The sequence below is a fragment of the Salmo salar genome, chromosome 03 (genome assembly GCF_965601325.2).
Source record: "Salmo salar chromosome 03, fSalSal1, whole genome shotgun sequence".
NCBI lineage: Eukaryota > Metazoa > Chordata > Actinopteri > Salmoniformes > Salmonidae > Salmo > Salmo salar.
Genome location: NC_138293.1, coordinates 17,464,834 through 17,478,573, shown reverse-complemented (window position 1 = coordinate 17,478,573; position 13,740 = coordinate 17,464,834). Strand labels below are relative to the sequence as shown.

Genomic DNA, 13,740 nt, shown 5'->3' with positions numbered 1-13,740 from the left:
CACAAACACTAGCCTATATTAATTTAATTGATTGACAAAAGATAATATAATAAAGCAACACATGTTCCACTGAGTGCGAATAAAGGCATTATGTTCTAAGTTTCCTTCATCCATTTCTAACGAGCAACTAAACCTAGATTTTTGGGGGTTAAAACTTCTCATGGAACAATGTTTAACAGTCCATAATCATATTGGCTAACTAGACTTGAATAATAAACTGGTCAATTTAAATGTGTTCCGTGTGGGCACATTTTTTGTAAGTCATGATGATCAACCCAAAGCTCACCAAGGTTTTCTTCCTGGTACTCTTCTCCCATTCAGATAGCCAGGAGCCTGATCTCTTTGCTCCTTATAGCTTTAGGCTACTGAACCCAACAAGAAAGCAATGCATTCTATACACGCTTCAGCACAACATGAAAAAGGAGACAGAAAGCAGGTGCTCAACAGCAAGAGATGGTGAAACAAAATACAACTCATAACCAAGAAACTTCAGTCTGAAAAGAAAAGCATAGCTCCTGTTGGAACAGTGAACAGTCACATAGCTCCTGCTGGAACAGTGAACAGTGAACAGTCACATAGCTCCTGCTGGAACAGTGAACAGTCACATAGCTCCTGTTAGAACAGTGAACAGTCACATAGCTCCTGCTGGAACAGTGAACAGTCACATAGCTCCTGTTAGAACAGTGAACAGTGAACAGTCATATAGCTCCTGTTGGAACAGTGAACAGTCACATAGCTCCTGCTGGAACAGTGAACAGTGAACAGTCACATAGCTCCTGCTGGAACAGTGAACAGTCACATAGCTCCTGTTAGAACAGTGAACAGTGAACAGTCACATAGCTCCTGTTGGAACAGTGAACAGTCACATAGCTCCTGCTGGAACAGTGAACAGTCACATAGCTCCTGTTGGAACAGTAAAGTGTCACATAGCTCCTGTTGGAACAGTGAACAGTCACATAGCTCCTGCTGGAACAGTGAACAGTCACATAGATCCTGTTGGAACAGTGAACAGTCACATAGCTCCTGCTGGAACAGTGAACAGTCACATAGCTCCTGTTGGAACAGTAAAGTGTCACATAGCTCCTGTTGGAACAGTGAACAGTCACATAGCTCCTGCTGGAACAGTGAACAGTCACATAGATCCTGTTGGAACAGTGAACAGTCACATAGCTCCTGCTGGAACAGTGAACAGTCACATAGCTCCTGCTGGAACAGTGAACAGTCACATAGCTCCTGCTGGAACAGTCACATAGCTCCTGCTGGAACAGTGAACAGTCACATAGCTCCTGCTGGAACAGTGAACAGTCACATAGCTCCTGCTGGAACAGTGAACAGTCACATAGCTCCTGCTGGAACAGTGAACAGTCACATAGTCCTGCTGGAACAGTGAACAGTCACACAGTGTGGTCCTGCTGGAACAGTGAACATTCACACTGTGAGATTTCCTGGGGGAAGGAGGCTTTCTTTTTGTAGCCCAGTCCAAGATTTGTTTGTGCTGTCTTGCCAACTCATTAGAGTGAAACAGATTTGGGACCAGGCTTTTTGAGCCAGTGAAGTGTCTTTGGAGGATAAAGCTGCTGGACGGTTGTTTCACGTGACGCCCAGTCACATGCCTTGCTTTACTGTGGGTTATAAAACTAAATTAGGGATGATCTTTTTTGTCAGCTCTCCAGCCAAAATAAAAATGTTAATGGTATTGATGAAAATAATAAATTATGTGACATTTTATCAGGTAACAATCATGTAAATTCCTGCACCAAAGCCTGCCATCTTATCCTTCAACGGAGACGGTTCGTTATAACTGCCTAATTGTCCTTTTATCCACTGTTTATGCATACATGTGTATAGATGATGTAATGCATTCTAGATGACGTCTGTACCATGTTTGACTAGGATTGTTTTTGTGTTTCAAAACCTCATATGAGAGGTCCTCAATGTGTTTAAAAATCATTGATTATTGTGGAGTGACACTTAAATACATTTTAAATGTCACATGGTGCACTACTTGTCTATTCCCTACATGGTCCACTAATTAGTGCACTACATAGGGAATTGACTTGAGAGAGAGGGAGAGAGAGAGAGAGAGAGAGAGAGAGAGAGAGAGAGAGAGAGAGAGAGAGAGAGAGAGAGAGAGAGAGAGAGAGAGGAAGAAAGAGCGAAATGGGAAGTAGGTGTGTTGCATGAGTGTACGAAATGTGTTTGTGCGATGTGTAAATGCATGTACACCTGTGTGATAAAAGTAGAAAGAGGTTTGAGGGTGTAGCCAGGTTCCAGTGCATCAGCATGAAGCAGGCTGTGTGGCTGCTGGGTCTCCTGTGTCTGCAGGTCTGTCTGCTCTCCACCACGGCCCTCCATGGACCAGACAGACGGACAGCAACCTTGCAAACCAACCAAGCCATGGTAAGACATTCCAATCCTCTGTTCTTCACTGTGTTCTACATACAGAACTAAATAGAACACTAATAATTATTGTAGGCCTGTCTACAGTATATGGTTCTACCAACCTTTGGGGTCGGGGAGCATTATGGGTCATTGTGGGTTTGTCCACTGAGGTCACACATAAAGTAATCAATACATGTTCTACAGTATATTTATGATATTACAGAGAACAAAAATATATGTCTGCATGTTCAGGCTTCAACTTTGTGTGGCATCTACACTGAGTGTACAAAACATTATGAACACCTGCTCATTTCATGATATAGACTGACCAGGTGAATCCAGGTGAAAGCTATGATCCCTTATTGATATCACTTGTTAAATGCACTTCAATCAGTGTAGATGAAGGGGAGGAGATGGGATAAAGAAGGATTTTTAAGACTTGAGACAATTAAGACATGATACAAAATATTTAAGTTCCTTTGAACAGGGTATGGTAGTAGGTGCCAGACGCACCGGTCTGTGTAAAAAACTGCAACGCTGCTACGTTTTTCATGTATGGATAGATCAATTGCTATCATATTCATATTTCTACCAGGGTTATGTTCAGAGTTATTTTTTACCTCAGAAGTTCCTTTCTCTATAACTGTTTCCTGTTATCAATGAGGATGCAATTGTTGTACTGTGTAATATCATACTGATAAGGCTGTTGTGTGTGTTAAAGATAATACCAACTCCTTATCTTATCTGAGGTAACAGTTCCGGTGCTAGAGAAGTTACATTGCATCATGGTGTTGTCGAAGCAATTGTCATGGTTACATGGTGCTGCCCTCCCCCTACCAAAACCAATGTGCATTATTCATCAGCACAAGAGAGCTATCTAAGACTACTCTAGCTAAGTATGACACTATGTAATGACTCTCAACAGGAAGGATCATCTCCAGTCATCCCACGATCACCACCGCAGGTGAGAAACAATTAACCCACAGCTTTGTGTTCAGAAAACAAATTTGATAAGAACCACTGATCTTGTTTTCACTGTCTGATCCCTCTGTCCTCTGGCCTCAGAATTCACTGGAGAAAGTAAGGAGTGAATGCAGGAAAGACAGAAAAATGTGTCGCTCTCGTAGTGGAGCCATGGGACCCATGGCGGGTTCTCCGGGACCCAACAGGGTAAGAAACGGCCAAACACAAACATGAAGAACCAAAGAGGTCCTTAGTAAACAAAGAGAGAGAGAGAGAGAAAGAGAGAGAGGGGGGAGGGAGGGAGGGAGGGAGGGGGAGAGAGAGAAACAGAGGGAGAGAGAGAGAGAGGGAGAGAGAAACAGAGAGAGAGAAACAGAGAGAGAGAAACAGAGAGAGAGAAACAGAGAGAGAGAAAGAGAGGGAGAGAGAAACAGAGAGAGAGAGCATGAGAGAGCGAGAGAGAGAAAGAGGGAGAGAGAGAAAAACAGAGAGAGAGAGAGACGCTATAGTGTTGAAACATGTAAAGGATATGTAGGCTTACAGCTGATTATATCTAAAGTACTCCACCTCCCTCACGAGATTAAGTCACTCAATTATATACAAATTATAACTGGCTGACAGAGTTCACAGCCCATGTCATAACAATGCTATTGTACTGTCATACTGCAAGGTTCATATCACATCTGTTACGCATTCACCAATACTTTTCAATTATCTGAAATGATAAATGTTCCCTTGAGGTTGTGTTTCAAGAATGTGCTGTGTTTGTGTTCATGAGTTGATTGTGATTCATTCAGGACAATGTGGAAACCATCCAAGACTGGAGCCTTCACCGCAATAAATGTATGCTCTAATATATCCAAACATACTTTGCCTCATGAATACTGGTATAAGATCTATCTATATGTTGCCTGTGACAGAGCTCGACTGTAATTAGCCATTTGTAAGCTTTTACTGGTGGTGAAATGTCGACCTTCTTTCCTTTAAGTCCTCACAGATCGCATTGAATGGCAAGAAAACCCCAGCTCTAAGTGAAGAAGTATACCGTTAAATTAATTACTTTCAATAAATTGCATTTTATATACAGCTCTCAAAGAAGCCCCAGCTTTGTGATCAGTTACAGTGATTTGATAGGAATCCCTGTGCTCGTTTTCACTCTCCATTCACCTCAGTGTTCCAGGACTAAAAGTGAGGTGGGAGACAACTGGACATTTGTGAATGAGCTAGAGAAGGTGTGGTGTACACGACGGTTTGTTTCTGACTGAATCATCCTTTACTGCCTTACGTTTATTTTTTTATCTGTGCATTGTTCAGCCTTACAGATCCTCGTCATAGAAGGAGAAGCCTGTACTGAGACACAGGACAGACCACGGAGAGAAACCGCCTTCTGAAATTGGCTTTGTGTTCTGGACTGCATGGACACAACATATATGTCTGTCTGTATTTTCTAAACGCAATTATACACCAAAAATATATATAGTAAAACTTTTCCTGCAATGCAATTATATATAAATCTCACCCATGCTGTGGACATGGACTATCAAAAGCAATTCATTAATTCTGATTGATTGATTTGACAAATCAACTCATGGTCACTAAACTGTAGTGGAAAGGATGTTTTCCTGGAATTGACTCTGTATTTGAATGTTATTCAAAGTCTTAAAACACAGTTAAAGCCAAGAAACAACCAGCTAAAGACACACATCCAATGTCTGTATTTCAGTAGTTTATCATTTCACAATATTCTATATTCAAATGCTCAATGATATATTTCACAGTAGCAAAACTTTCAACAGTTTTATATCTCTGTTCTAGATATAGACATGTTATGTTCCAGGACAGGAACACAATTCAATCTATTTTAATGTTACAACCTCGCTATTGTAGTTATAGTGAGAAGTTTGACACAATCAGGTAGTCATTAAGTCCCCAGGTCTTCGACTGTCAGGTCGTCATGGACGTGTAATATCTCCAAAGTTTATCATCAACAGTTAGAACGTCGGTAGATTTAGGGAGGCAGTGAGATAATATAAACATGTTGATAACAGACTTATAACACCAGATGTCAAACATTTGAACACAGCAATGAATCACCTCAGTGCCATCTCTGGGCAGTGCCGTGTTAGCCAGGAACCAAAGCTGATATGCTCTGTTTCACCAGTCACCAGTCAATCCGTTTGGATCCCAGGCTACTGCTGTGTAGCCACTGGGCCAAAGAACACAACAATATTTACAGAACCAGTTGTTTTAGCCAAACCTTGATGGAAGGATACAGAAAGATGGCAAATCTAACTACAGACTTGAATCAACATCAACATTACATGTGTACTGAAAATGACTGGATGCTGGAAGTCTGTGACTCCTCTGTATCCCTCTGTGATTCTCTCTTATAGGCTTCAACATCCATCCATCAGTAATGACAATGACTGTAACAATATTGTAATGCACTGCTTGACTATTCTTTTTAGAATTCCACTGTACTTTATATTCCTTTAAAAATAATTATTCATCAAGTCAAAGAAACTGTGTTTTATTTTCTGTGAATTGCCTCTGTGACTTCTGTGTCTTTCCTCACTGGAAAGTGATTGCAATGACTGCATTTGTATAGCGCCATTCCACCTACAGTAGGTTCTCAAAGCACTTAACAAAAATATAAACGCAACATGCAGCAATTTCTAAGATTTTACTGAGTTACACTTCATGTAAGGAATTCAGTCAATTGAAATAAATTCATTAGGCCCTAATCTATGGATTTCACATGACTGGAAATACAGATATGTATCTGTTGGTCACCGATATCGTAATAAAAAAGGTATCAGCGCGACACATCTCCTTCATATAGAGTTGATCAGGCTGTTGATTGTGGCCTGTGGAATGTTGTCCTACTCCTCTTCAATGGCTGTGTGAAGTTGCTGGCTATTGTCGGGAATTGGAACGCGCTGTCATACACGTCAATCCAGAGCATCCCACACATGCTCAATGGGTGACATGTCTGGTAAGTATGCAGGCCATGGAAGAACTGGGACATTTCCAGCTTCCAGGAATTGTTTATTGATTTATTTTATTTCAGGGGGTAGATCAGCTTTAATATTGCGGCTACATTGTTGCTTCCATCAATGTAATTGTCTGCATCATTTCCAATCCGCCATATATTTTTTGGGTAAATATTTAAATCTATATACAGTTGAAGTTTACATACACTTAGGTTGGAGTCATTAAAACTCATTTTTCAACCACTCCAAAAATGTCTTGTTAACAAACTATAGTTTTGGCAAGTCGGTTAGGACATCTACTTTATGCATGACACAAGTAATTTTTACAACAATTGTTTACAGACAGATTATTTCACTTATAACTCAATGTATCACAATTCCAGTGGGTCAGAAGTTTACATACATTAAGTTGACTGTGCCTTTAAACAGCTTGGAAAATTCCAGGAAATGATGTCATGGCTTTAGAAGCTTCTGATAGGCTAATTCACATCATTTCAGTCAATTGGAGGTGTACCTGTGGATGTATTTCAAGGCCTACCTTCAAACTCAGTGCCACTTTGCTTGACATCATGGGAAAATCAAAAGAAAATCAGCCAAGACCTCAGAACATTTTTTTTGAGACCTCCACAAGTCTGGTTCATCCTTAGGAGCAATTTCCAAATGCCTGAAGGTACCACGTTCCTCTGTACAAACAATAGTACGCAAGTACAAACACCATGGCCGTCATACCGCTCAGGAAGGAGACGCGCTCTGTCTCCTAGAGATGAACGCACTTTGGTGCGAAAAGTGCAAATCAATCCCAAAACAACAGCAAAGGACATTGTGAAGATGCTGGAGGAAACAGGTACAAAAGTATCTATATCCACAGTAAAACGAGTCCTATATCAACATAACCTGAAAGGCCGCTCAGCAAGAAAGAAGCCACTGCTCCAAAACCGCCATAAAATAGCCAGACTACGGTTTGCAACTGCACATGGGGACAAAGATCGTACTTTTTGGAGAAATGTCCTCTAGTCTGATGAAACAAAAATAGAACTGTTTGGCCATAATGGCCATCATTATGTTTGGAGGAAAAAGGGGGAGGCTTGCAAGCCGAAGAACACCATCCCAACCATGAAGCACGGGGGTGCTTTGCTGCAGGAGCGCTGGTGCACTTCACAAAATAGATGGCATCGTGAGGGAGGAAAATTATGTTAAGGGGGATACATTGCTGCAGGAGGGACTGGTGCACTTCACAAAATAGATTGCATCGTGAGGGAGGAAAATTACGTGGATATATTGAAGCAACATCTCAAGACATCAGTCAGGAACTTAAAGCTTGGTCGCAAATGGGTCTTCCAAATTGACAATGACCCCAAGCATACTTCCAAAGTTGTGGCAAAATGGCTTAAGGACAACAAAGTCAAGCTATTGGAGTGGCCATCACAAAGCCCTGACCTCAATCCCATAGAAAATGTGTGGGCAGAACTGAAAAAGCATGTGCGAGCAAGGAGGCATAATAACCTGACTCTGTTACACCAGCTCTGTCAGGAGGAATGGGCCAAAAACCACCCAACTTATTGAGGGAAGCTTGAGGAAGGCTACCCAAAATGTTTGACCCAAGTTAAACAATTTAAAGCAATGCTACCAAATACTAATTCAGTATATGTCAACTTCTGACCCACTGGGAATGTGATGAAAGAAATAAAAGCTGAAATAAATCATTCTCTCTACTATTATTCTGACATTTAACATTCTAAAAATAAAGTGGTGATCCTAACTGACCTAAGACAGGACATTTTTACTAGGATTAAGTGCCTTGTTGCAAACAGGATGCATGTTTTGGAATATTTTTATTCTGTACAGGCTTCCTTCTTTTCACTCTGTCAATTAGGTTAGTATTGTGGAGTAACTACAATGTTGTTGATCCATCCTCAGTTTTCTCATGTCACTACCACTAAACTCTGTAACTGTTTTAAAATCACCATTGCCCTCATGCTGAAATCCCAGAGCAGTTTCCTTCCTTTCCAGCAACTGAGTTAAGAAGGACACCTGTATCTTTGTAGTGACTGGGTGTGTTGATACACTATCCAACGTGTAATTAATAACTTCACCATACTCAAAGGGATATTCTTGGTCTGCTTTTTTAATCTTTACATATCTACTAATCCGTGCCCATCTTTGCAAGGTTGACTATGTGTGGGGTACAGAGAAGGGGTAGTTATTCAAAAGCTGAAAAACAGAATGAGTCCATGCAACTTATTATGCGATTTGTTAAGCACATTTTTACTCCTGAACTTATTTAGGCTTGCCATAAAGGGGTTAAATAATTATAAACTCAAGATATTTTAGCTTTACATTTTTTATACATTTAAAAAAGTTCTAACAAAATTCTACTTTCACGTTATGAGGGATTGTGCGTAGATCAGTGACACAAAATCTAAATTTAATCAATTTTAAATTCAGGCTGTAATATAACAAAATGTGGAAAAAGTAAAGGGTTGTGAATACTTTCTGAAGGCATTGTATAGTTATATTTGAATAAATATGCATATATACATAATGATTTCACTTAAATTAAAATAAATTCTTATTCAACTGAGTTATGATGGTGCTGATGTGATCTGCCTCACAATAATTATTGTCCTAATCAAATAAGAATTTTGTGTTTTTGTTTTATTGTTTATTTGCACATTTTGTTGGACCAAAGTTTTATATATTAAACACATTCAGTCACTGTAGGCTACTAGTCATGTACTGTTGAAATTAGTTTATATGCAGTGAAACAATTATGTTGGATATTTCATTACCTGTCAATAACAGAAATATTACCGTAATAAAAATTTGACTGATGCTAATAATATACACCATCTTTAATCTTTAACCTCACAAGTACACATTTTGAGGAAAGAAATAACAGTATCTGGTCCATAGACTAGTCACTAGTAAATACATGACATCATTCATCTGGCCTTGCTTACTATGCAGTTTCTGAGTAAGAATGGTGTTTCTTTGTCGACAGATCAAAGGTGTCCACATGTGAAAACAGGGAATTTCAACAACAAGATCAGATGGCGCCAGATTGCTAGTCTTGCTAATACCAGCCTCTCTACGTCCCGGACTTGATGGGTTTGCACGTCAAGCCAAGCTACCAGATTGCAACCAAAACATCAACACTTTGATAACTGCGTACTTTCTGATTTTCTGATTTAATCTTCCTGCTCACACGCAAGGGGTGAATATCTGAGGTGGTAACTTGAATTCTTTAGGGCGGAAAGAGTTGAGTAGTTAGTCAACATTTTGTCCACAGAAATCAGAGTGTTTTGGCTAAGAGCTTTGACCAATCACAAACACTCATGTGACAAACAGACAGAGCAGATGTCTCAGTTTTGAAAGGCTAACTGGTCTTTAGCAGAGGAAAGAATATTACCATTATTTTCCCGACTACACTCCCAAGGCAAATGAAACACGGTATGGTACGAACTGAATATTACAAACAATATCCCTGTGTCTTTGTATGATGGTATTATGGTGGCGGTGTCATCCTTAACATTGAGACTGCGTGTGGGATTGATATTGTTCTTTAGAGATGCCTCTGATCCCTGGAATAGTATTTTAGCAAATACACACAAATAGAGTACTCTAGTTCTGAAAATAGTTCTTAACCGCACCCTGTTTGGAAAGGTTACCAGGGGTTACTGTGATTGTCTGTTTGGATGGCTGTAGTTGTTGTTTCCTGATGAAGGAATAATGGATAAATGTGGGTTTCAGATGTAAGTAGGAATTCTAGCCAAAAAACACAGCTCTTCCCACATCAAGGATGCCCACAGGGCCTGCCTTGGCATCCCTTCTTTACTTTACCACACACACACACACACACACACACACACACACACACACACACACACACACACACACACACACACACACACACACACACACACACACACACACACACACACACACACACACACACACTTCAGAATATTCAGCTGTTTTCAGAGTGGAGACGATTGTGCTGTTTTGGTAAGTCTTTGCTGGAATTTAGAGGAATGAGTAAATAAGATTGAAATCAGTGGCCCCACCCATCCCAGGGGATTGCTATTGGCACAAGTAACCTCTCTTGAGCAGAGACTCATTGTAAAATATCTGAGATGCTTCATTTGAAATGTTTCACAAAAAGAGCAGTGCCATCCAACTTCTAATGTCAATTGTCTTATATCATAAGATTACAATGTACTCTGGCCCCACTGACAAGGGCAGCCCCACTGACAAGCACGGAAATTAACTTCACTGTTACATCTGGTATCTTGCTGTTCTGCGGTAAAAAGGCAGGAATGTAAACACCTCACTTTCCCTGGGGTCATTGCAGATTGGGACCAGGCTAGCTTCCCCTGATTTGACTCAATAGTTCCATAGCAGCAGATATTTAACAATACTGAAAATAATTGCTATACAAGTGATCAAATCTTATGTGATAAAAAGGTGAGACACTTTCTGGCCCCCCCTCTCTCTCTCCCTCTCTCTGTCTCTCTCTCATATGGAGAAGGCACTAGTCTCCTGTGAGGCGGCTTGAGAGTTGTTGAAGGACATCTCCACAGCTTGCTCCTCCCTTCTCCTCGTCCTTTCTCCAAACGCCTTGGCTGCTTTCAGTACATGTTTTCTAAAGGAGGACCCTAGGAAGGCGTAAAGTAGTGGGTTGAGACAGCAGTGGGTCAGAGCCAGGCTCTCAGTGACCTGCGCTGCCCGGTCCAGGGCCTTACTCACACCGCAGTGGGTCACCAGCGTGTAGGCAGAGTCCATCGCCCGGTACATCTTCACAGTGTTGTAGGGCAGCTGGGTGACCACGAACACCCCCACCACGACCAGTAACACCCGGATAGCACTCAGCCTCCTCCCCCTACTCTCCACTGGGAGTCGCCCCAACACACGCCCAACGTTGAAGTAACACCACGCCATCACCAGGAGTGGCACCAGGAACCCCAACAGCACCTCCACCATCTCTAGGCAGGCCTTGACCTCCTGGGCCAGACTGGACGGGTAGACAGCCAAACAGACCCTTCTCCTGGAGGTCTCGCTCACCGTGGAGAACAGCAGGTCTGGAAGACCCAGGAGCAAAGCAACAGCCCACACCCCCAGGCAGACCTTCCCACAGTGAGCCCGGGTGAAGACCCTGCCTAGCCTTCCCTGGTTCCTTCCCTCAGCTCTAATAGATGCTAGGTAGCGGTCCATGCTAACACAGGCAAGCAGCAGCATGCAGCAGGTGAAGTTGATGGTGTAGCAGGCAGAGACCAGCTTACAGAGAGGCAGGCCCAGCTCCCAGCCCCGCGCCGCGTCCGCAGCCCAGAAGGGCAGGGTTAGGAGGAGGAGGAGGTCGGCTACGGCCAGGTGGACTAGGAAGGCGTCCATCATGGTTCTCCTCAGACGTTTATGGTAGGCGTAGACGGATAGCACCAGGGAGTTCCCGGCTAGCCCAACCGCCACACAGACTGAGTACACCACAGGGAGGAAGAGTCCAGCGAAGGAGCGCACGTCAGCCTTCTCACACACAGTGTGGTAGTCCTCATAGCTGTAGTTCAGGGTTAGGTTGTCATAGTAATCGTAGTCCTCGACCAGATCCATGGTGGAGGGATATCTGTATCTGTAGGACAGAGCAGGAGGATTAGGATGGTGTACTGAGAGTCAATAGTCTGTGCAGCAAATTCAAACGAAAGGAAAATAGAAGGAATGTAAAAACCTCAATGTCCCCGGGTCATTGTTAACCACATGTGGGGACAACAGTTGGTGTCACACCCAAGGGTTGGTGTCGAATCAAAATGTGGTTTTGAGCTACCTAGCCGAGAATGAATCTATTAGTGATATCGTGCTAGATCCTTTCTGATTACTGAAATGCTTTTCCCACAGGTGTAGGATCTTATTTTGATCATTTTTTGCTGCTGAAAATTTTCCTGCACTCAAGGAAATGTCGATGAGCTTCACGATTTAAAGAAATTCCCAAAAGCCTGCACTAACACACATTTACATTACATTTACATTTAAGTCATTTAGCAGACGCTCTTATCCAGAGCGACTTACAAATTGGTTGTATTAACAGTATTGCACCTTTCATGTAGCCAGTGCTTGACTTGGACTGATCTACTTTTGATCTAATATTCTATAAGAGGAACAGGACCTCAAGCAGTAGAACATTTGAGGTGCCGGGATCAGCTCTGGTGAGCTCCTACCCAAGTCAACCACTGAATGTAGCCTAATTGTGACCAGCTAATAGCCGAACCACAGATCAAGCAACAATATGGACTAAGCGTTAAAATCTTTATTGCTGAAGGATTATTTTGCTGCGACAATACCTGGTCAAATAAGAGGCAACACTTTTAGTTAACTAGACTAAATAGTGCACTTTTTTTTAATTGCACCTTTTATTGAAAGTGCATTTAAATGTAAATGGACTTCACAGCAAAACAGACACATTAAAATAAAATTGAAGGCATAAAATAACAAGAATTACAACAAGCAGAGAGTGAGTATATGAAGACCAGAGACAGAAAGAGTGTTGAGCCACAGGCACTTTCCTATCACCCTGCTTTTTCCTCCCCTCGATCAAAAACATGATCTGTATGTGGTCTCTGAGCCAGTACGCACGCACGCACGCACACACATTCCACAGGTCCAGATGGAGATGCTATTTGAATTCCATTAGTGCAATCCATCCCATCTCTTTCTGTTGAGTCTTTGACCTCATAAGGTTGGTGATAACATTGGGGGGAGTAAATCATGTGAATGTAATCTACCTAGTTACTCATATAGGCAGAAAGGTGGGGTTCAACACCTGTGTCTCATGGATATTCAAATGCACATACAACACACTATAGGGGGAGTTCAAATACATAGAAACAGAAATGTAATGTCATAGGAAACCTGTAATATCGGTTTCATTCAGTAGGGTATGTGAGTGTAATGCCCATCCCAAACGTTCTCACCGGTGCTAGACCAATAATGACAGACACTAAAAAGAAAGAAAGAAAGCCCCCTGAGAGAAAAAAAATAAGAAAAAAAAGAAAGCCTACACATTCACCTGGATTTAACCTTTGCATTTGGAAACAACATATTATGCCCTGGACAAGCTGTCTTTATTTCTTTATACTGTATCGCAAAATGTACCTCTCTCACCACATTCAACCATATATTAATCTGTAGACAGATGCTTTGGCTTGCTAAGGAACATATTAACCACTAACCAGCTTCACAATGTCACTGCCAGGAATACTTTTTCCACAAATCAGCCAATCCTTCAAAAATAAATAAGCCTTACCTCCTTTGCTTGTCTCCTCTCGTGCAGTAAGCTAATGTTTACCTACTGCTGCTCCGGATCCTCCTTTTGGGAACTCAGACTCATAGCACATAACAAGGAGGGTGTTTTTGATAC

The 13,740-nt window shown here is 41.7% G+C and overlaps 2 protein-coding genes across 3 annotated transcripts; one reads left to right on the top strand and one right to left on the bottom strand.

The window, feature by feature from the left end:
- The first annotated feature begins 2,127 nt into the window (after positions 1-2,127).
- LOC145877551 (uncharacterized) lies at positions 2,128-5,858 on the top strand. Of its 2 annotated transcripts, XM_082973301.1 has the most exons (5): positions 2,128-2,400; positions 3,308-3,346; positions 3,448-3,552; positions 4,143-4,188; positions 4,660-5,858. In XM_082973301.1, exons 1-5 carry the CDS (start codon positions 2,215-2,217, stop codon positions 4,734-4,736), a joined length of 453 nt encoding a protein of 150 aa, XP_082829427.1. In that variant the 5' UTR covers positions 2,128-2,214; the 3' UTR covers positions 4,737-5,858. The 2 variants fall into 2 exon arrangements, with proteins under 2 accessions (XP_082829427.1, XP_082829428.1); XM_082973302.1 differs by lacking the exon at positions 4,143-4,188.
- A 150-nt stretch (positions 5,859-6,008) lies between these two features.
- LOC106599198 (atypical chemokine receptor 4-like) lies at positions 6,009-13,740 on the bottom strand. Its single transcript, XM_014190317.3, has 2 exons — positions 13,627-13,740; positions 6,009-11,958 (listed from the first exon to the last, which is right to left on the bottom strand). Exon 2 carries the CDS (start codon positions 11,937-11,939, stop codon positions 10,854-10,856), a length of 1,086 nt encoding a protein of 361 aa, XP_014045792.3. The 5' UTR covers positions 11,940-11,958; positions 13,627-13,740; the 3' UTR covers positions 6,009-10,853.

Excerpts from the sequence above, each read along its gene's own strand:
- LOC145877551 (XM_082973301.1), top strand. The coding sequence starts at position 2,215 with ATGCATGTACACCTGTGTGATAAAAGTAGAAAGAGGTTTGAGGGTGTA. Across the intron at positions 3,347-3,447 it reads TCCCACGATCACCACCGCAG|AATTCACTGGAGAAAGTAAG; the intron begins GTGAGAAACAAT and ends CTCTGGCCTCAG. Across the intron at positions 4,189-4,659 it reads GAGCCTTCACCGCAATAAAT|CCTTACAGATCCTCGTCATA; the intron begins GTATGCTCTAAT and ends TGCATTGTTCAG.
- LOC106599198 (XM_014190317.3), bottom strand. The coding sequence starts at position 11,939 with ATGGATCTGGTCGAGGACTACGATTACTATGACAACCTAACCCTGAAC.